Source organism: Plecotus auritus (assembly GCF_963455305.1).
Source record: "Plecotus auritus genome assembly, chromosome: 5".
NCBI classification, from domain to species: domain Eukaryota; kingdom Metazoa; phylum Chordata; class Mammalia; order Chiroptera; family Vespertilionidae; genus Plecotus; species Plecotus auritus.
In genome coordinates this window covers 146819096-146841620 of record NC_137776.1, presented here as the reverse complement: position 1 = coordinate 146841620, position 22525 = coordinate 146819096, and the positions used below count along the sequence as shown (strand labels likewise).

Genomic DNA, 22525 nt, shown 5'->3' with positions numbered 1-22525 from the left:
AACTGCCCTTCCCTGCAGGCCTGGTCGCCCCCAACTTCCCTCCTCTGCCAGCCTGGTCACCCCTAACTGCCCTCCCCTGCAGGCTTGATTGCCTCCAACTGCCTTGCCTTGCAGGCCTGATCCCTCCCAACTGCCCTCCCCTGCTGGCCATCTTGTCGCGGCCATCTTATGTTCACATGGGGGCAGCCATCTTTGACCACATGGGGGCAGCCATCTTGTGTGTTGGAGTGATGGTCAATTTACATATTACTCTTTTATTAGATAGGATAAAAAAGATTGCCACAACCCAGGAATGGGTCACAACTGCATTTTGAAAAACACTGCCACAGGGCAGCATCAGTGCATTAGTATTAGTGCTATTTCAACTTTGTAAATTTCAAGGTCATATGTTTATGTTACTTGTTGAAGTTCTAAGGTGGTACATTTGTCCAAGAAAACAGCATCTTCCCAGTCCTCTACTTGCACATTTCCTCATAGTTCTGAATTAGAAACAGGGCAGTCACTTCCTCTCTGGGGGCAAATTGGGGACCCAAGTCTTCCCTAAATCATACATTGATTTGTTACAAGCATAGACTTGTTGGTTTTTCACTCTCTTCCATCACAAGAACTTCCTTTTCTGAGTTTCTTTCTCTTGTCTCTGGCTAATTCTTCTTGTTTTCAATTTTATTCAGTCAACTAAATTTTATTAATTTAGAAATACCAGGATGAACAAGAAAAACTCTCCACTTGTGAGAAACTAATGGATCAGGAGGGGAAACAAACAAGTGAAATAGAGCGAGATATTAAAGAGAGGGACACAAAGTGCTCAGGTAGCAGAGAGAGATGGGTCTAATGGACCAGGGGTGGAGTGGCTTCTCAGAACAGAGGTGTTTGGGAAAGAAAGTACCTAACTAATTTTGCCTGGGGTGAGATGACACTCCTGGAAGAGGGAACAGCATGTGCTAAGACATGGAGGTGGCGAGAACATGCAGTTACATTTTTCTGGAGTTGCAGCAGAGTGACAGGAAATGCGGCTCAGCTGAAGGGCCCGCTGTGCACATTTGTGGACTGTGGAGTTACCCGGGTGACTCTGAGCTCTCACTGTCTGCTCTTTGGGAGGAAGAAATAAGTGGTGGGTTCAGATTTCAGGGTCTCAGTCTTACTTCTTTCTACTAGACTACAGTCTACCTGAAGTCTGCAAGGTCTTACTATCTAGATCCCCAGTGCCTGGTACAGGGCTTGGCGTGGATTCAAAGGACATTCAGAGGCATTTCAATGAGCTCACCTTCATGGCCCAGCACTTGGCAGTTATCGGAAACACATGTCCAGGCTGCGCTCTGTTCTCCGAGAATGACATGGAATTGAAGCACTTTGGGAATAACCTAGGAAAACAAACATTCTCTTTCACTAAAATTTCTTTTCAAAACTAGCCCTTCCTGGTAAGATGTTACAAATGAAGTAATAACTTAAAATTATTCTCATCCTGCTCCCAGATCCTGAAGATAACATGAATAAAAAAATAGTAATATAAAAATAATTGACTTGTGATATCCTAGTTTATAGTTCTCACTAGCTACCAATGTTCAATAAAAAACAGGTTTATGATTATCTTTAATACTGCCATGTAAGTGTGAAAATCATAAAAGAATTGAATGGTATATTTGGGAGATCCCATTGAGCTTAATCTGTTTCATCCCTCTTGTTTTACAGTTGAGGAAAGTGGGGCCTGAAGACTTTAATAGAGCTGCCCCAAATAATTTTATATCAGGGAATTAAAACCAACCAAAGAGCTATGACTCAGAGCAACTTACCTTGTGAGTATACGTCCCTTTAGTTTCTTAAAAATGCCTATGTGTGTTCCAAGGGTAAAATTTGTATCGTATTGTTTATATTTTTGTATCTTGTCTTTTTCACTAAATATATTTTGAGCCCCCCGCCCCCAAATCTTTGTTATTTGCCAATTTGTCACTCACATATTCACATAGTCACTATATGATATCTCATTGGATGGATATACCATAATTTATTTGACCTATTCCTTGTCGTTGGGCAGTTAGGTTGCTTTGCATTATTGTAGTTATTAGAAATAAAACCTTTGCACCTAAATCATGATTTCTATCTGATTATTTCTTAAGGGGAGAAATACCAGTTTGGGACCAGAGAGGGACACATTTAAGGCTTCTGATACATATTACTAAGTTGTATGGTCCAGGAAAGTTTCACAGATACCATAAATAATATTTTGTATCTTTTCTGAAATCTTAGCAACTTTAGACCAGTTATTCCAAATAATGTGGAGTTCAAATTTACCTTAATTTTAATAATTAAAAAATACAAATAATAATGATGCAACTATTAGTTTAAGGAGTTAGATCTTATCTCAAATTGTAAATGAATCTGTAAGGGCTAAGGAAGATATGTGTGACTAAATGGCCAAGGATTAAATGGAAAATGTTGAGGAGTTTTCCTGTAGGGGTCACTGTTACTGTCTATAAGTCAGTAACAGATGAAAACAAAGTCATGCATTTAAGCATGCACATTCATTTTCAATGCCTGATTTGTCTATGTTCTCTAAATTGCAAAATAAGATCTTCATCCAGATAGCATCATAATGCCAAATTCTTTATATAATGACACATACCATTCTCTCCACTCAGTATGCTCCATTTGAATGGATTAAATGTATGTGACTCATGAATGGCACTGCTGCTTGCTCTTAATAGAGGAAGCATTAGCTAATTACCTAATGCCATAAAGTGGTTTAAATGGCATATACTGACTTGAAGAACAGAAGGGAAAAAAAAACACAAAAAACAACAAAAAACAACATTCAATGCTGTGGACGGCAAGAACCTCTCCCTTTCCCTTTGTTTTTTTCTGCCTTTCCCATGAACCTATTTGAGCTCTGCCTCAAAATCAACCCTGAAGACAAAATCAGATGCTGTAATCTGCATTTTATAGTGCCATTTGAGTACAAAGAGGTGCTTTTCAATCTTTACTTTTTTATTTTTATTTTTTATCAATGCAGCTCAAACTTTCTTCCAACGTTCCAGGAGCCAGGCCAAGGTGGCTGTGCGGACACACCTTTGCTAGGTGCTGTCAGGCATCAGGGCTGGGGCAGGGAACATGCCAGGTGTTGCTGGAAACGAATCAACTCTCCTCTCTATATAGCAGGAGTCTTTTCATTTTAAAATGCAAAGCAGCAGCCGTTTTCCATTACCCCCATCCCCAGCCCTCCTCGTCCGGGGCGTAGGAAGGGGCTGGGAGAATATTTACTCTTGGATTTCTCTTATTTAACTGAGCTCAGTGGCAGCTGCTTCTCTGAGCGAAATGCCAGCCGGCTCAGGGCTAGCCGCACCTGGAAGGCAAGCGGCAGAGCTGAGCAGGGGCTTTGATCAAGCCGGAGCTGGACTAGGGGCATCGGGAAGCTGAAGGAGCCGGTTTAGGAAACCGGGGTGTGTGGTGGTCCCCCGCACGCTGTACCGCACGGCGGCGCTTGCCTTCCCTCCACTCCTGCAGCTGGGGAGAGTTGAGGCTGGGAGTTTGTGAAACTCGCTCACCTGTCGCAAACAGGATTTGGGCAGGGAGCAGGGCCTGGCCGCGAGAACGCGCGGGTCACAGCAACCTCGCCAGGCGGCTCTCCCCACGCCCGGACGCCACAGCCAGGGGGGCAGGTGTGGGGGCTGCTCCCGAAGACCCTAGCCCCCGTCCCCCAGCTCCACACCCCAGCTCCCTGCTCTCCCCCGATCACCCACAGGCGCCACCAGCGTGGTGTGCCCCAAGGCTTGGTGTGCAGAGACCAGGGTTGCAGGTTCAAGACGCTCCGCCTCCTCCTGGCACTTTGAGCCCTAAGTGCCGGCAGGGACCTTTCCACTTGGTCTTAGTCCTCGGACAGTGCTGAGGTTTTCGGGACTCTCTAGGCCAGGGACAGCCAGGACCTTTGCCTCTGACCAGCCGTGACTGCAGCCTGCCTGGGGAACTCCCAGCCCCGGGAGAGTCCGCTTTCCCAGGCACTGACGCCCCAACTTTTTACGTGCAGTCTGCGCCCTCTCACTGGGCGCCGGGCTCCCGTGCCAAGGGGCGCGCATCTTCCGGAGGTCGGCATCGCTCCCAGCGGAGCGCAGCTCGCCCTCTTCTCCCCGAGCGAGGGCGGGCTGCGTGAGCCCGGGTCCCCGGTGCACTTGGTCGGTCCCAGTGCTCCGGACTCACCCCACCTCGGAGCCCGCCGGCCCGCGAGGAGGGATCGAACCCCGGAGGCCCAGGTCTCTTCCCCCGAAACTCAAGTCGGCCCCCTCCTGCCTTTGCTCTCGAGTCGGCCCAGTGAGCGGCCGCGCGGCGCGCACCATGGCCGGCTGCTGCTGCCTGTCGGCGGAGGAGAAGGAGTCGCAGCGCATCAGCGCAGAGATCGAGCGGCAGCTTCGCCGGGACAAGAAGGACGCGCGCCGCGAGCTCAAGCTGCTGCTTCTGGGTGAGTGACACCTTCCCTGGCGGGCCCGGCCCAGCGGTATGCGGCGCGGCTTCCTCCAATCCCAGGGGCTTACAAATTGTCTTAGACGCCGGTCCTTTGCACCTCCAACCCGGTGACTTTCGACTACTCCCAAACAGGGTTGAGACGAACACTTGACCTGTGTGTGCCTTTCCCCAGCTGTTCTGGTTTGCCTCTGTCCCTAAAGCCTCGACCTCCCCACCCCTCCGCCTCCAGTGGAGGATTCTGCAGACACCCATCTTGGATGTGCAGGTCGGGTCGGTGGTGGGGAGCTGCCTGATCCACAACTTGGGTTCAGCTCTAGCTCTGGCCCCTGCGCTCTCAGTTCTAAAGGACCCGTTGACTGAGCCGTTACCAAGTGAGGGATGGAGCGGAGTTCTTATGGGCATCACCACTAAGTGATGCGTACAGATAACCCTATTTAGAGAATTACAATGAAGGCTCAGAAAGTGGGCAGATTGACTTGACCAAGTAAAGGCAAAGCAGAGACCAGGTCAGTGGTGACGCCCAGGCCCTGGCCGCTCACCCCACTGGTTCCCCCTCCCACCACTGTGCCCCCCTCCTCTTGCCACTGGTGGCTCTCTCTGGGAGGCCTCTCCGTTTGCAGCCCACCCAAAACTCCCTTGCCCAGTTGACTCAGGGTGGTGGTTCTTAGGATTCTGACTTTGTGGCCCCAGGTGCTTCTGGTTCTTCATCTGTTTTTTCTTTTCTTTTTTTTTTGGGGGGGGGGGGGGTGGTTCTCCCTGCTTTAGGTAGGACACATTTCCAAAAACAGAAGAAACGTTGAAGGTTTGCCCAATTTATGCCCTAGTTATTGGAATCGCTAGGACAAGGACCCTATCTTTCTGATTTTCTAGAACTCTGTTCAACCCATTTGCTTTTTGAGGAATATTTACCTTTTCTTTCGTTCAGACCAGTATTTCAGCTGCCAAATCTCTCTAGGGCAGCTGCAAGTATTTCAGCTTTTTTTATTTCATACATTCCATACAGAAACTCTCTTTATACCTGTGTGTGTGTGTGTGTGTGTGTGTGTGTGTGTGTGTGTGTTGAGTGAGCATGTGTTTGATACAAGGAGTCTCCCTCCCAGAAAGCCTTAAGGAAAGAAAAGTCGACTTAATTAGAATAAAATAGAGAAGGCTTTAGTCAGTGTGCCTTGGACCTGGGCAAGGAAACCCCTTACTCTTACTGCCCAGGATCAGAGAGCAGGGTCTGACCTTCCCAGGCTGTGCCCCTCCCCACTGAGCTGAGTCCCCACTGACCATGGTGCCCCAGACACTGATGGAATTCCCTGCCCAAAGTCTCCAAGCTTGCTTTTGGGGCCTTTTCAAGCAGAGAAGGCAGGCTCCATCCCTGAGGAGTGCCCAAAGGGCAGCTGTGCTGTGTGGGGTTGTGGAATAGCTTGCCAAAGTGTGCTGAGGCCCCCTTGGGGTGAGATAGAGCCTGGGTGGGGAAGGGAAGGCCTCTGTTCATTGGCCAGCGCTGCTCTTTCCAGTCTGGCCTGAAACTCTGAGGGCTCCGAGAATTCTGAACTGTACCTGCACTCCAGGTGGTTATAAAGCTAGATTTGTCAAGGGTGGAGGATTATGTGACAGTTTGCTAGCTTGATTAGCACTTTAAAGTAGTCATTACGAGGGCCTCCATTTGTACTCTTGCCCCAGGCCCCACAGATGATAGAGGCGGGCATACAAGGACAGACTGAGCCCTCTTTCATTTTGATGCATTTTGCTTTGTGTCAGTATGTGAAGTACAGGGTCTGGAATATCCCTGGAGCTTGGCGAATGCTGCCTCTCTGTGAAAAATGAAGCAGTCAGCTGTATTGTACTGTATTGGCTGTAAGCCTATTTGTTTGAAGGAAAATGCTTGCGTTCACACTCAAACTAGGGGAGGGATGTTTACAGATAAGTTGTTTGCCCTGGAAGTCAAATTTAATCCTGGTGACTAGAATCCTCCTTCATCTCCCTGGCCCCAACCCTGTTCCTGTCCCCTTGAGGCAGGACTGCCTGACCTCCCAGAACCCCCCATTTTTACCAGGCCCAGCTGTGACTACCTCCTTGAGTCAGTGCCAATCACTCAGAAACAACTAGAAATAGTTTCCAGACCACATGGAGCTGTCCAGGACCCCCAAAGGATGGACTTCAAAACCTCTGATTTCCTTCAGTCTTAACGGGAATAGGGCACACTCCCATTTTTTCCCTCAAAACAAAGGAGGAATCAATGACTCAGAAAACACGGGAGGCAGGGAAGGCTCTCTGCTGTTTTGTCTGAAGTCAGGCAGTTTGAGTGCAAAGTTCATTCACCTGAGTGTGTGGATTAGATGATCCACTGCTCAGACGCCTCAGGTGGAAGCTCCACTCTGCAAATAGGAGTTAAGGATCCTGCGTGGAGCATGGACTGAACTGAAATTCCACCACCTCTTCCACAAGGACCTATGCTTTTGCAACAACAGGATCTGAGGATGTTACTGAAGTACATCCGATAGTTCAGTCCAAATCCTGTTTGTGCTTAATGAAAGTGTGGGTCAGTCCGTAGGAAAGATAAAAGCTGTTGTCTGGTTAGGGCTAGTAATTGCAAGATGCCAGCGTGATGATCTCTCAGAGGAAGGAGGTCAGAAATAAAGAAGATGCTGGACTTCAGTAGAAAGAAAATCCTTATCAGTCCCTCAGCTGAAAGGAGGACAAAAAGGAGTTTGGATAAGAACCCTGATAAGAACTCTTCAGTGTAAGGAGAAAGTATCAGGACAAAAGCAATGAAACGAGGAGAAATGTGATCTTTATTGATTTGAGATGAGGCTTGGTTGAAGTGTTGTAAATCAGGTTGAGACTTAATTTTGGATGTAGACCTCATGTTGGAAATATCTGGAAGTAACGTTCACTGGGGAATTGAAATTGAACTTATGTTGGTACTAGAGGCCCAGTACACTCAGGGAGGTGAGGAGGGGGTCCCTCAGCCTGACCTGCGTCCTCTTGCAGTCTGGGAGCCCTCGGGTGATGTCCAACCGATGGCTTAGGCCCGCTCCCTGCCATCAGTCAGACATCCTTAGTGCCGCTGGCCCAGGAGGGAGAGGCTTCCGCCACCGCCGCTGCACCCGGCTTCTGGCTGAGCGGCGCTCCTCCTGTGGGAGCGCACTGACCACCAGGGGGCAGCTCCTGCATTGAGCGTCTGCCTCCTGGTGGTCAGTGCGCGTCATAGCGACCAGTCGTTCCGCCGTTTGGTCAATTTGCCTATTAGCCTTTCATTATATAGGATAGGAATTAGAAATGGAGGTTCTTAGGCCAGGCTGCTTGTGTTCAAACCCTGGCTCTCCCCTTTCTTAGCTGTGGACTGACTTTTCTCAGCTTTGTCTGGCAATGAACGCTTGGTAAGTGTCTGCTATCATTGCTCCATTTCAAGCTCTTTCAGGCACCAGGGTGGTGTTACTTTCCATTTTAGTTGACCAGTTGTTGGTAACTTAGCAGTTAGTCTTAATAGTCCTGGTTGTACTTTGACAGAAATATCTTGCTTTGAGTCTCCCTCATTGTTTTGTTGTTTTGTTTGTTTGTTTGAGCCATAAGCTCATTATAAATATCAAGTCTCTCTTTGTCCTTGCACCAGAGTTGAAAGTCTGAGTCCCAGGAAGTTTTATTGCATTGGTTACAACAGAATCTCCTTTTAGAGCTGTCATGTTTCTGGGCTGGAAGTCTATTAGAGGGAATGGTGAGATAGTATGGGTTTCTCAGTAGAAGGTGACAGAATTTTCTGTCTCTGTGAAGAGGAAAAGGAAGGAAATGGTAAGTGTGCCCATGTTCCTTCCTCTTAGCTTAGTTTAATCCAGAACGCTTTTCCAAAGTTCCAGGCACAGTGCTCCAAGCTGAGGATCGTTTCCAAGTTGAGTGGGAGTTTTCTTTTCACAACTGTTATGAGGAAGGTGGTATAAGAGACTACAAGGAGTAAAAGAGGGAGGGAGGGATCCTCTGAGTAGGGCCTCGAAAGATGGGAAGAGGAGGATGCTGATGCCAGCCACATGGGGGGCTTGTGTGGGACACACAGACTTCTCCCTGCCTCCCAAGAGAAACTTTTGAGGACAGTAAGTAGTGTTCTCAGGATCTGGGGTAATGTGAAGGACCTCTTGGGGGCAGATTTCATTTGGTTTTGGTGTTTTATCTTCACCATTTATGTGAATATGTTCACTACAAAATAAATATTAATGCAAAAATGCTTCAATTTTCTGTGCCATAATATGCTTCCGAAAGGGGAGACCATGAAACTTTATCTGTGGCTTATGTCCATCCTGGGTGCAATAAACCAACCTTACCAGACAGCCTCCTCCACCCAGGATGCAGCAGTCCCCGGATCCTCTCACGAGACAAATGCAAGTCCTCCCTCTTCTTTCTGCCTTTAAATGAGTACACAACCTTTCAGATAATGGACTTTTACCCTTTGTACCTTTTCAAATAAGGTGCATTGAGGTATGATTTACAACAATAAAAGTCACCAATTTTAAGTGTGCAATTTGATGTTTTGACAAATATGAACAGCTGTGTGAATGTTAGTACAATAATGATATAAAACATTTCCATCATCCTCAAAACTTCCCCGTGCCCCTTTGTAATCAATTTCCTCCCCTCAAATCATGAAAACATTTTTTAAAATTTGAAAACAATAAGGATAAGAATAGTACAAAAAACCCATAGGTCTACTTTTCCCCAATTGACCTATTACTGAAATTTTCTTTCTCATTTGTGTGTTCCCTTCAATTTTTCTGAAATGTTTGAGGGTAAATGGTATGTGTCAGTCATGTATATGTATATGCATATGCATGTGCATATGTACATATTCCCCCCAAATGTATATTCACTTTAACAGTTGATAGCTCAATTTTGAAAAGGAAGTACATTTTAATGAGCACTGCCTTTATAGTTACTCAAAGTGTATGTACACATTTTGGGGGGACACCCTATTTATATTTAGTTTCTTCTAATCTGGAACATTTCCACAGTCTCTCATTGCTTTTGTGACTTTACATTTTTGAAGAGTACAGTCCCCTCTTCCTTCCCCGCCCCTCTGGTTAAACCCTTTCTCCCTTCAATCCCTCTCTCCCTTTAATAGAAAGTTCCCCATTTGGGGTTTGTCTGATGATTTTCTTATAATTAAAGATTCCAACTATATGTTCTTGGCTGGAACTCTGGGTAAGTGATGTGTGTCCTTCCCAGGGGTCACTTCTAGGGGCACCCCATGTCTATCTGTCTCTTGTTGGTGATACTAAGTTTGATCACCTGCTTGTTTTCTCCACTAACAGTTTTGTGGGGAGATATTTTCTAAGACGTTGCAAATATTCTGCTCCTCTAGATTTTGTATTGATATCAGGATTCCTGATCCAATCTGTAACTCGATGGCTACAAAATGATGATTTCCCAACTCTAGCACTATCTCCATCTTCATCAGTTGGCCCTGTAGCAACCTTCCCTTGGCTCCTATTTATTACTCATACAAACCCATGAATCCCTAGGTGTGTTTTTTTTTAACAATGGTTTTTACTTCGTTACTGTATTTAATCATTTTGGTCCTCAAATTGTACCCTATTTGCACAATGAGATCCCCTTCAAGCTGGTTCCTGTGTCATTGTGACATGCCCCCATCATTTCTTTGAGCATTTTCTTACTTTCAGAAATAACTCGGGCTCATCTCATACCACCCTTCCTAGTCATGGAATTAGCTATTTCTCTACAGCAAGCATGCCAAACTCATGCCGCATGCCTCGTTTATTTGGTCCTGTGTTAGCCTTTGAGTTTGACATGCTTGCTCTACAGGGCCTTGGTTCTTTTAGTAGAGAACTGCAGCTTTTCTTCTTTTTTTTTTTTTAAATATTTTATTTTTTACAGAGAGGAAGAGAGAAGGATAGAGAGTTAGAAACATCGATGAGAGAGAAACATCGATCAGCTGCCTCCTGCACACTCCCTACTGGGTATGTGCCCGCAACCATCAAGGACATGCCCTTGACTGGAATCGAACCTGGGACCCTTCAGTCCACAGGCTCTATCCACTGAGCCAAACTGGTCAGGGCTGCAGCTTTTCTTTTAAGATGTTTAAGCCACTTTAAACAAAGATATCAAGTCCACTAATTCAAGTGAATCACCAGTATCTAAAGAGCAATGTAAAAAATGTCTTAACCCTCAAGATGTGTCTTTTTTTAAAGTTGCCTTCAAGTCTAGATCACCTTTTGCTTTCTCTTTTCCTATGATACCTGAATCACAGGGAGAAAAGCTTTCCGCTTTCCTTGTAAGAACTCCCCTGAGTGGGGTTGCAGGGAGGGAGGGAAGTAGATTGAGAAGGCAGTATATATATATATATATATATATATATATATATATATATATATATATATATATAGTGTGTGTGTGAGAGAGAGAGAGAGAGAGAGAGAGAGAGAGAGAGAGAGAGAGAGAAGGGGGGTTTCAGTGAGTCAGTGTCAAAAAGCTATTATGTTACTAAAGACGGAGTTTGAAATTCAGACCAAAAGAGGACTTTGTTGGAAGGATTCTCACCAGGACATCTCATGAAATTAAAGGAACTGAGTAATAAAGACGGGAAAGAGCAAGTGCCAGGGCAGTCTTGGGGCACAGCCATCAGCTTGAGGGCCCTCTGGGCCTTCCTTGCTCCTGTGAGAGCCCAGGGCCTGATGTGGATCAGGGTGAACTCCTGGATCAGTCACTTCTGGCCAAGGGTCATCCATCACAGACATGGCCTGGGGCGGGCTCTCCATGAGTCCAGCAGCCTGCTGCAATCACTGTCCAAGGCATGGAAGTGCATCAGTGGAAATCTAAGAGCTCTAAAGGCAGAAGTCCCTGCAGGAGCCTCTGCGGGAGCTCTAACTTCCGTTATGAGCAGTTGGCTCTCTGCTGATGAGGAAATTAATGTGCTATCCTGTTGGCCAGGGTTCTTGGTTGCAGACCATTTAAGCAGAAGAATAATTTATTGGAGGGGAAGCAGGAAGCACACAGAATCGATGGGAACTGCAGAGCAGGCTCAGCCGAAGGGCAGGATCTAAGGGAGTCTTGACACTGGAATTAGACAGACTGCCGGCACACCGCCAGTGACTGCCACCCCGCTGGTCACGGATGCTCACCTCCACAGCAGCGCTGCAAATCCTCTGTGACCATCTCCTGCAGCCTTGTGTCACTTTTCGACATCTCAGGCCTTCTGATTATGCCCAGCTGGCAGGAAGCAGGGGAGAGGCAGCATGGCATAGAGATGAGAACGTGTTCTCTGGGTTTAAAATCTAGGCAAGGAGTAGTTCCCATTGTGCTGCCACCCCCCTACCAGTTCAGGGTGGCTGACAGAATTAGCTTGCAGTTCCCAGAAGGGAGGTCAACAGCATGAAGTCTCTGCTGGTGCCCCCTCTCAGAGATCAGGGACCTAGTGTGTGGCCATAACAGAATCATGAAGGGAGCAGTGTATTAAGGCTCTGGAGACTTAAGTTTCTTTCTTTCTTTTTTTTTTTTGGTGTGTGTGGGATGGGGGGAGCCTCTGAGTACTGGATATATGACAATAAGGAAGAATTTTTTTGAGCCCCAGGGTTTTTCCTTTTAAAATGGGAGGTTGGCCCTGGCTGGTTTGGCTCAGTGGATAGAGCGTCGGCCTTCAGACCAAAGGATCCCGGGTTCGATTGCAGTCAAGGGCACATGCCCGGGTTGTGGGCTCGATCCTCAGTGTGGGGCGGGCAGGAGGCAGCCGATCAATGATTCTCTCTCATCATTGATATTTCTATCTCTCTCCCTCTCCCTTCCTCTTTGAAATCAATAAAAATATTTTAAAAATAAATAAATAAATAAAATGAGAGGTTGGGTTAGGTGATTTCTGAGGTCTTCCCCATTCTGTCTTCAGAGGTTTTATTGCACTGGTTCTCAAAGTGTGTTTCTAGGACCAATAGCATCAGCATCTCCCAGGAACTTGTTAAAAACACCTCTCAGGCTATCTGGATCAGAAATTCTGGAGTGAGGCTAGCAGTTGGTATTGACAGGCTGTGCAGGTGATCCTGGCGCATGCTCCAGGTGAGAACCTCTGTCTGCGAGCACTGGCCTGGAGCTCAGGACTGGCAGCCTCGTTGTCACTTCTAGGCTCTCAGGCAGGCATCCTTGCCTCTCAGCAGCTCTCCAGGAGGCTCTTGGGGCTGACCTGCCTAGGCAATGCTCTGTTTACTGAAGTTGAAGCACTCTCTCCTTCATCAACTTGATGAAGGGTCTTTAGAGTCTGAGCTGAGTACTGGTCTTTTAGCCATGTCCCCAAATTGGTGGGCAAAGAGGAAAAACAAGTGCATACATACAATTTACTATGGCTGGAGTCCTTATAAAAGCAACGAGTGGTCACATTGCCATGCACTCTCACACTTTGATGCTTTACTCAAAAAGTTGTGCTCCTTAAATTGCAATGGCTTTGTGGCTAATAACATTAAGTAGTTATCTTTCTATCTTATAAGTGGTGCGGAGGAAGCATATTCTAGTAACAGCTCCCATATATCAGTCTTCTCTTGAAAAATTCACCCCCCCACTCCCCATGAAACATTGGCTGGCATTTCTATCCAAAGGGCACTGTTCCTGGTTGTCAAGTCTTTTTTTATTTTTTTAGTAACTGCTAAATTTTTATATATTTTTCTACTTTTTTAATGAATAAGAGGAAAAGAGAATACTTATTTTTAATTATTCTGCTTGAAAAGTGTCTTCTGTATTGTTAGTTGTCCGTGACCCACAAATGAATCAACCATGCCTCTGTTCTCTCAAATCTGCCATAAATAACACCTTCTTTTTGAATAACTCATTCCCAGAATTTTTGTTTCTCCTGCTCAGCTACTAAGTAATTGGGAAATATAAGCTGATTGTATTACTGAACAAAATCAAATGAAAGAAGGTGGTAAATCATTTGCAGGATCACCATCTAATCTACATAGTAGTTTAAGTCTCTGGTCGGCAAACTGCGGCTCGCGAGTCACATGCGGCTCTTTGACCCCTTGAGTGTGGCTCTTCCACAAAATACCACAGCCTGGGCGAGTCTGTTTTGAAGAAGTGGCATTAGAAGAAGTTTAAGTTTAAAAAATTTGGCTCTCAAAAGAAATTTCAATCGTTGTACTGTTGATATTTGGCTCTGTTGACTAATGAGTTTGCTGACCACTGGTCTAAGTCCTGGTCTAAGTCTAAGTCAATGTCACTCAAAATACAGTTGTGGCCCAGGCCAGTCTGGTCACACAAGACAAGCGCAGAAATCAAGAGTAAGCATCTAGAAAATTATATAGCAATTTAACAATGCTGTGCCATCCAAGGGATTTTTATTGTATTTCATAAATGTATCAATCTGCAACTGAGGGGAATGTTTTAAAAACTGGTTCCTTACCACAGAGTGTTTGAGGAACACAGTCAAAACTTTATTTTCTGGATGCGCAGAGAAGGTCCAGAGGAGTGAAGAGACTTGACAGATGTCACAGGGCTTGGTGGTCAGTAGCTAATTGGCAGAATGGAGGTTAGAAGTCCAATCTCTGAGTTGCCAGACCATTCTTTCATTTAGTCACTCTGAGTCTTCATGTTGAATTCTGTTGTTTCTAAGACGACGCTGATTGTAAGACTAGCCATTGATTTGAAAACAGTTTCTTGTTTGTTTTTTTTTTCAGAAAACCATAGTAAATGTACATTTCAGTGCAAAGGCATTTCAACCTTTAAAATGTTCATTTCTGTGGTAATAAATCTTGGAATCAAAGATATAAGATGATTTATTTCTCTTTCTTCCCTAATCAGATAGCACAAATTTAAAATAAAGCAAATCTGTTCTAGTTATTGACATTGTATTTGCTTTCATGAGACCAATTTCCATGCTGAAATTAGATTAGGGAAGACACCACTTTGTATTGCCATTAGCCCACAGGTTTCCATTTTGAGTTATTATATGAAACTTTGAAAAGGGTTGCTTCCTAAATTAGAGGAACTGTCATATACAAAGAAGGTTAAGAAAAAAATAAGAGTAACCAAATGTTGTGAGGGCTCCAATGTCTCCATAACTGTGGATGGGCCACATCCAGGCAATAGATAAGTTTAGGAAGAGTTTCAAATGAGAGACTTTGAACTCTATGGGGGCTTTGCTCACCATTAATCCCAGTGTTGAGGTCAGAGCTAAGCTCAAACACTGGTTGAATGAATATGTATGTCATTCTCTATATAGTGGTTTACATGAAATACTAGATGAGAAATAGGAATTTCTTGGAGGTGATGGAGATCTCTGGGGTGGTCTGGGAATGTTCATGAAAAGAAGATAGGACTAGGCTGGTTTTTAAAGAAAGAAAAATTAGAAAATCCCAGAGTTGATTTTTAAAAAATGTCCAATATCTTGGCTAAGTACTCATTTTGAATATATATTTACTAGTGGCCCAGTACATGGATTCGTGCACATTGAAAGGAAATTAATTAGAAGAAAAATTCGTGCAATAATTATGTTACTGCAAAAAATTACATGTCAAAATAGTATATATAATAGAGTATTATAAAATTAACACACACGTGTGATTGGCGCCAGTGAGAGCTTTATATGTGTCATGCATGCACAAGTCAAGATTTATTTTTAAATTGCCAGTGTGCATCATATGTACTGGTCAGTTGGACAGTTGGATGTACATACGTTGGTCACTTAGCCTTTTATATATATAGATACCTATATATGTGGTTTCAAAAAATGAAATTTGAGGCTGGAAAATAGTCATTGTATAAAAAAAAATCCATAAAGACTTTTCCTCTTAACTGTACAGGAGAAAACTTAGATATGTAACTGGAATTATAGTTGAAAAATTTGCCCATTCTTCTTCTCTATTGTTTTATTTTGAGATAATATGAAAAAAATAATAACTCATCATGGTCTTTTATGTAACTTTTCTAAATGTGTAAAGACCTGTATAAAATAAAGGAGTTAGACCTCATGACTTTAGGGGCCCATCTCACACTTAATTTTATGACTAAGAAATTTGGAGGCTCTGAAAGGGGCATCAGTAATTGCAAGGACTTAATTTTCTGAAGTATAAGACCTAGTTTGGTATGTTAAGAGCCATACCATTACCTGAAATCATTGTTGCGTGCTGAGCATGAAAAAGCAACAAGGTAGAAAAGGCCTGTGTCCCTGATTCCATGAAGCTGCCATATTAGCCCTCAACTAGGAATGATGGGACCCTTTTCAATGGCAGCTAAACTGGTATCCTACTTAATAAAATGTTATGCTTTCTCTTTTGCATTTAGCTTTTAAGATCTCAGCAATATGTCTGGAAGCTCTTTCCAAAGCATATGCAATTCGAAGGCAGGAAAGTCAGAATGTAATGGTATGGGGGAGGGAACCTAATGTAATGTTATTGGCCAGCTCATGGGCCATGCTGCATCTGTGTCTTTCACTCCTGCACTGTCGTCAACATTGTGCGATAAGACATGTTCTCCTGTATCTTCTGGAACTGAGTTTACAGATATTTAATAGGAAATATTTCTGTGAGCAAACAAACATTTGAAGTGCTTTTATAATTAATATTGAGTTCATTAAATTTGAAAAAATGGAAAAACCTAGTTTTCCTGTCTTTACTGTTCATTTTAATTTTTTAAAATCTAGCAATTTTTTGTATAAAGTAATCATGCATTTCACTAATTACTTTTTACTTTACTAATAAATTAACTCAATTGATTAATTCAGTGAATTAAATGATTAGATTTCCTTTAAACATTTTAAAACCTATTTACACGTATTAGGAACCTGAGTATCTTCAAATATTTTGACCCCCTGACAAAGCTGGCAAGCAAAAGCTAAGCATTTAAGAGACTCCAGTAGAGCTCATAAATCTAAAGTTATAAATTAAATCTTATTCTTTTAAATAGTCAAATATTGTTTCTAAATGTAATAAAATAACTCTTTAAATTTATCACCTCTAATAGATTATTTAATATCAGATTGAAATATCTTAAATAACAACAATATCAAAAACATTCAATGCTGATTCATGGTTACTTTTTTAAAAAAAAATGTTTTAATTACTTTTTTGAGAGAGGTAGAGAGAGTGGGAGAGAGAAACGTCAATGAGAGAGAAACATTGATCATCTGACTCCTGCACGCCCCCTACTGGGGCTCGAGCCAAAAACCCAGGCATGTGCCTTAACTGGGAATGGAACTGGTGACCTCTAGGTGAGCATGGGGCGATGCTCACTAAATGAGCCACATTGGTCAGGGCTATACTTATTTTAAAATCTAACTTGGAGTATTATTACTACACTAGAGGCCCAGCGCGCAATTGAAATCATATGAGGAAGTGCCCCGCCTCTTGCCATACCAGGAGGCACCCTGCGAGGGGCGGGACCGGTGCCTGACCCTCTAGCTCCGGCCCGCCGCGTTGTGTCCGCTGGGGTGGAGGCAGGCACTCCTGTGTGTTGTGTCTCCGCTCCGGCCTGCCCCCAGCCCCAGCCCCAGCCCCAGCCTCATGGGGCTAGGGGCGGCATGCAGTCCCCTCCCGGCCATCTGTGCGCAGCTCCTCCTGAGCAGTAGTGACGCCCGGCTAATTAGCATATTCCCTGTTTAAATATATATAGATGTATAATTTAGGTATTCTTATTCTTTAGTGTAATGGGGCTTGCCAAGTTCACCTCAACTAAGAAAAGATTTACAATCTCAACCTAAGAGGCTGATTTTTCAAGTCCCTACAATTTCTTACAACCTAATGCATCATTTATTCCTTTATTCCAATTTTTACTGTTTAAAAAAGCTTTTAATTGCCTCATTTTAATTGATTACATACAGAACCTGCAGTGGCAACTAGTTTCTTCATTGCCTGATTTGTGTTGAGATTCTAAACTTTTAAAGCTCTTTTAGCTGTCTCACGGCCATCATTTCTAATGCTTTTACTGCCACTTTAAAGAAGAAAATTTTCCACCTCAGACTGAAGAAACGAGAGAAATGAGTACCTTTCTTAATGCTTTTCTTTTTTCTGCTCTGGATATCTTGTGTTTGAACACATCTTATCAGTCTGACATTGTTCACACATTTCTTCCCTTTCAATGGAAACATGAGCAATTTAAGCATGCGTTAAAGAGCAAGGTGAAACAGAGTGAATTTAATATAAAAACCTAATCACAAGCCTGCTGAAAACTCCACCAGCTGCATGCATTTAAAGCAGGCATTTGGGTTTAAATTTAAATGCTTTTTTGTTCTAAAATGTCTGAAAGTTGGCTGAATCACTCCCTTTAACATCTTCCTGCCTTTGTATTTGTCACTGGAATTGCAGACTGTCTATAGGTAGCTCATGCATGAGGAAACTGCTTGAACTTTCCCAGACCATTTTCAAATTACCATTCACTTAGGGCAATGAGGAAGTCTTTCTCCCTTGCCTAATAATTTCATTTGTGTCTGCATTAGGGGATGGGCAGGTAGAGGAAATGAGGAGGAGGCGTTGGTTTATTTGACATAAGCTCCAATTAAGAAAAGATTGGACACTAAAGTTAGTGGCAATCAAATAGACATGGCACCAGTGAAGCCAATTTATTCTATGTGTTTGTACGTGCACACACACAAACACACACAACCATTACCACCAGATAATTTGAAATTGGTTAGCACTTACAAGGCAATTGGAATTTTCCATTAGGATAATTAAACCGATTCTATCTACAATGAAGTTATATCTTGGTGCAAATCAGAAAATGGCCAGAAAACTTACTATCCAAGAAAAGTGTATTCCTTTGTGTAGTTAGTGTTCATCCTGAACATCTGAAATTTCTGTTTAAAGTCAACTTTCTCTTTAAGAAGAACCATGTTGGACAAAACAGAACAGGTTTGGTTTTTAATTTTTATTATGGTTAAGGAAACTCAAGGAATACCTTAATTTATATTATGATATCTGTGAGAGCTAACATTAGAAATATTATTTCAGATTTGCATTTTTTAAAAAAATTCTACACATTCCGTATACTTGCTGCAGTGCCTGTTTAGTGAATTGCTTCTCCTTTGAATGCCTTTAAACTTTCCACTACGTGAAAAACCTGGATGCTGTCCAAAGCCTTGTAGATGGATTGCCAGAAATCTTTGGTATGAGTCCCAGTCTGGCTTCTAACTTGTAGCGAGACTTTGGGCAGATCACAAAATCATAGAGGCTCCTCATCGCTCAGATGAGGAGGCTAGATTCAGCAGTCTCTAAATTCTTCTAGCTCTGTGTTTCCATGGTAACTCCAGCCATCGTTGTAGCACTAGTTACCTTGATCACTCAGGTAGAAACGGACTCTGTGTGTGTGTGGGGGGGGCGGAGTGGGGGTTGGGGGGAGGGGGGGTGCTTTCAGCACAAGTGAGGAAATAGTATCTGGGTGCTGTTTGCCTTAGTGACAAATGGCATAAATAGAGTGCTTTACATTTCTTTGTTTTCTAACCATGTTTGAATTTTCCTCAATGTAATATGAAACTTCCCATGTGTAATAATATCAATGTATCAGAACAGGTTTGCCAGGGACAGAAATATATTGAATTGGTGACTAGAACTTCTCATTGTAGAGACATCTATTGACATAAAAATGACTCCTGAACTGACACTATTTGTCATTAGTTGAAAACCTTCTAGCCTTCAATGTACTTTAAAGCATATACACATTTAATAATAATAAAATAATAATGGTAAACTTATATCACATTGACTGTATGTCAGATATGATTCTAAGGGTTTTATATCTGTTAATTATTTCATCCTTGAGATATGTGATATGTCTATGTAAGTGTGGATACCAGGACTAAATTGGGATATTTGGAGAGAGGACTTTGCTGTGACACAGAGAGCTGGAAATAGTTATGGTTTCATTTGGTCACTGACTCTGACTTTATTCCCAGGGTAAGGATGAGACCTTTTATGATGCTGAGCTTTGAATAGTGATGAAAGTCACAGGGCCAGGCATCATAACTGAGGGATGAAGAAGTATTTTCCCTCTACTGCTACATGGTCTTGGTTCTGTGCTTGGGGAAAAACTATAACCAGAGCTGGTAATCAGCTGGTGAACATCAGCATGCCTGTACCAGGAATTAAATATTGAAATATTCCTGTGTCAATTGGCAATAGCCATTAACCTGAGTGCCCTGCTGCTTCCAGGCTAGAAGAGATCTGGAATACATCAGATCTCCTTCTACTTAGCAACTAACAAGCAGTGCCTCTCTCTGCAGTTAGCTTCCTTGTCTCTATGGCAGCCACTGTAAGCATCTGGGCTGATTGGTCAGTGTCCATGCCCTGCCATAAACACTGTTAAATCTGCCACGTGAAGTTAGAAAGCATCACCTTCATGGACCAGTCACTTACAAATAACCCAGAATGCTGATGCCTTGGACCTCGGGCATGAATTACGTTTCCATTCTACTTTACCATTCTGTGAACACTGCACAGCATGTTTTATAGTAGCCAGTGTCTGGGCTGACAAGGTCTTACATGCTTTACTTGTATCCCAGCATGGATACCACAGATTGGGCGCTCCCCATCCTGTTCTTTGGCTAAGGACTATGAAACTGCAGACAGATCTTTCATTCATTTATTCCACACTTATATCATAAACTGTGGCTCCAAGTCCAAGATATGAAAAAATTAAATTACTGTCCTACATAATAAAAGCCTAATATGCTAAGTGTCCAGTTGACTGGCCGGCTGTTCAACCAATCAAAGCATAATATGCTAATGATATGCTAAGGCCACTCAACAGCTCGCTAATGATATGCATTGACCACACTCCCAGTGGTAGGTTAGCTTGCTGCTGGGGTCCAGCTGATCAGGACTGAGCGAGATGGGCCAGACATGCCCTGGAGCCCTCCCGCATCCCTCTCCGGCCCCAATAGTGCATCGGTGGGGTCCCTCGGCCTGGCCTGCACCCTCTTGCAATTTGGGACCCCTCGGGGGATATCGGAGAGCCAGTTTTGGCCACATCCTGCAGGCCAGGCCGAGGGACCCCACTGGTGCACAAATTCGTGCACTGGGCCTCTAGTTATGAAATAAAAGATCTTGTGCTCTCCCTTTGATTCCATGTTCTTTCTTGTATGTTGGGTTCTCTCTGATAAAAAATAAACACAAACAGAGAGAACTAATGATTTTGTAATCCTTTGAAGACTTTTGTGCATGATGTATAATATGCAATAATATACACAATTCTACATACGTCATTTTCCACCACCAACACCGAGTTGGGATGTTCTAAGTACAGACTGTGTATGATGATAAACAAGTTGGTGAAGGGACAAAAGGCCTTGGGATATGCATGGGGGAGAGAGTAGACTTAGCTTCTTCTTGGCCACTGCCTATGTCCTTTGGAGAGGCAACACAAACATTGAGAGGTGATGCCCAGCAGGATGAAGCAGGTGCTGAATGCCTGGTGAGGGCAGAACAGAAAGTGCCATGTCCTTACAGCTGGGGCTCGGACACGTTTTCCTGGAGGTGAGGAGAACTGATCAGGACCTTTCCAAATTAGTGCTACTTTCTTGAGGAGAAAAAGAAGGCCCTTCTAATATTATAGAGACTATAAATAAGTGTCACTTAAGATTGATTTCACTTTAATGGCTTAAAAACATCCTCCCCTGACATTCCAATTCATTTGGGATAATTTCTGAGAAAGATGGGGAGAGTTTATTCTCTAAAACGTTGGCGGCTAATTTGAAGACTGATGGAAACGGGTGGCCAGTCGCATTTCTTACTGTGGAAAGGTTCAGTGATAGTGCTCCTGTCACATTTGTTTCAGCCGCAAAACCATTTGCCTTGATTTCACAGGCAATTGAGAACGTTCTCCGTGCCAAGAACTGTGGGTACAAGGAAGAGAAAGATTGACAAATGGAAATGGATTTTCAGTTAAATAAGTCTTTCTAAGCTCCTAACCCTTTAGGAGGCCAACTGGCATCTGCCATTTTCAATGCTGTTGGCATTTACAATCCATTATGTCATGGGAGCATTTGCAATTGACCACCCCTTACTGACTCTTTAAGAACAAGCTTCTTTTCCACCAGGTCAGCTGGTAGCGCTCCATGGGAGATCTAGGCAGTGGATGATGCAGCGAGAATGCTAAAGAAGTGAGGGAGGCCAAGTTGATCTGTAATGTAGAAGAGGGAAGTGGGAAGAGGAAAGAGAGAAAAGTTATGGGGCTGAATGTCAGGGGGCTTTTTCAGAGGGAGTGTTAGATTGTTGAGAGTTAGAGAGTTTCAGGGAACGTTTTCTCTGTGTGGAAGATACTAAAAGTAATGATCAGGAGAGAACATTTCAAGGATACATTCTGAAAATTAAGAATGCATCTCTTATTTGGCATTTTGTAAAGACTGAGAAGGAAGTGGAGAATTAAATACATGTTAGTTGCCTCACTGTGTATATTTAAATGTGACAAAATGTCAAAATTGAGCTGCATGGGGCCCCAGGATTTATTGAAGAAATACACTGAAAATACTAAGATGTGGGGACTCTAACCCAGACAGCCCAAGAACTGAGGACCCAGAGTGCTTTGGCTGACGCTGTGTGGCAGACAATAAGATGGGTGGGGCATGTGTCCAGTGTTGGTCGCATGGGTGGAAATGATGGATAGAATGGGTTTCTAAGCCATTAAAGGGAAATCAATCTTTTTTAAAAAAATCTTTATTGTTCAGATTATTATAGCTGTTCCTCTTCCCCCCCCAACCCCCCATAGCTCCCCTCCACCTGGTTCCCACCCTACCCCACCCCATGCCCTTACCACCCCCCCGCCACTGTCCTCATCCATAGGTGTATGATTTTTGCCCAGTCTCTTCCCCCACCCCTTTGTCCCTTTCCCCCCGAGGATTGTCAGTCCACTCCCTTTCTATGCCCCTGATTCTATTATATCCACCAGATTATTCTGTTCAGCAGATTTTTTATTCACTTGATTTTTAGATTCACTTGTTGATAGATATGTATTTGTTGTTCATAATTTTTATCTTTACCTTTTTCTTCTTCTTCCTCTTCTTACAGAATACCTTTCAGCATTTCATATAATACTGGTTTGGCGGTGATGAACTCCTTTAGCTTTTTCTTATCTGTGAAGCTCTTTATCTGCCCTTCAATTCTGAATGATAGCT

The 22525-nt window shown here is 43.5% G+C and overlaps 1 protein-coding gene across 1 annotated transcript in view; it reads left to right on the top strand.

Annotated features, from left to right (window-relative positions):
* The first annotated feature begins 4265 nt into the window (after positions 1-4265).
* GNA14 (G protein subunit alpha 14) overlaps positions 4266-22525 on the top strand; it is a 142148-nt gene continuing 123888 nt past the window's right edge. Inside the window, exon 1 of the mRNA XM_080669923.1 lies at positions 4266-4447. Within this exon, the coding sequence (XP_080526049.1) occupies positions 4324-4447 (124 nt within the window). The 5' untranslated portion in view covers positions 4266-4323. The remainder of the gene's footprint in view (positions 4448-22525) is intronic.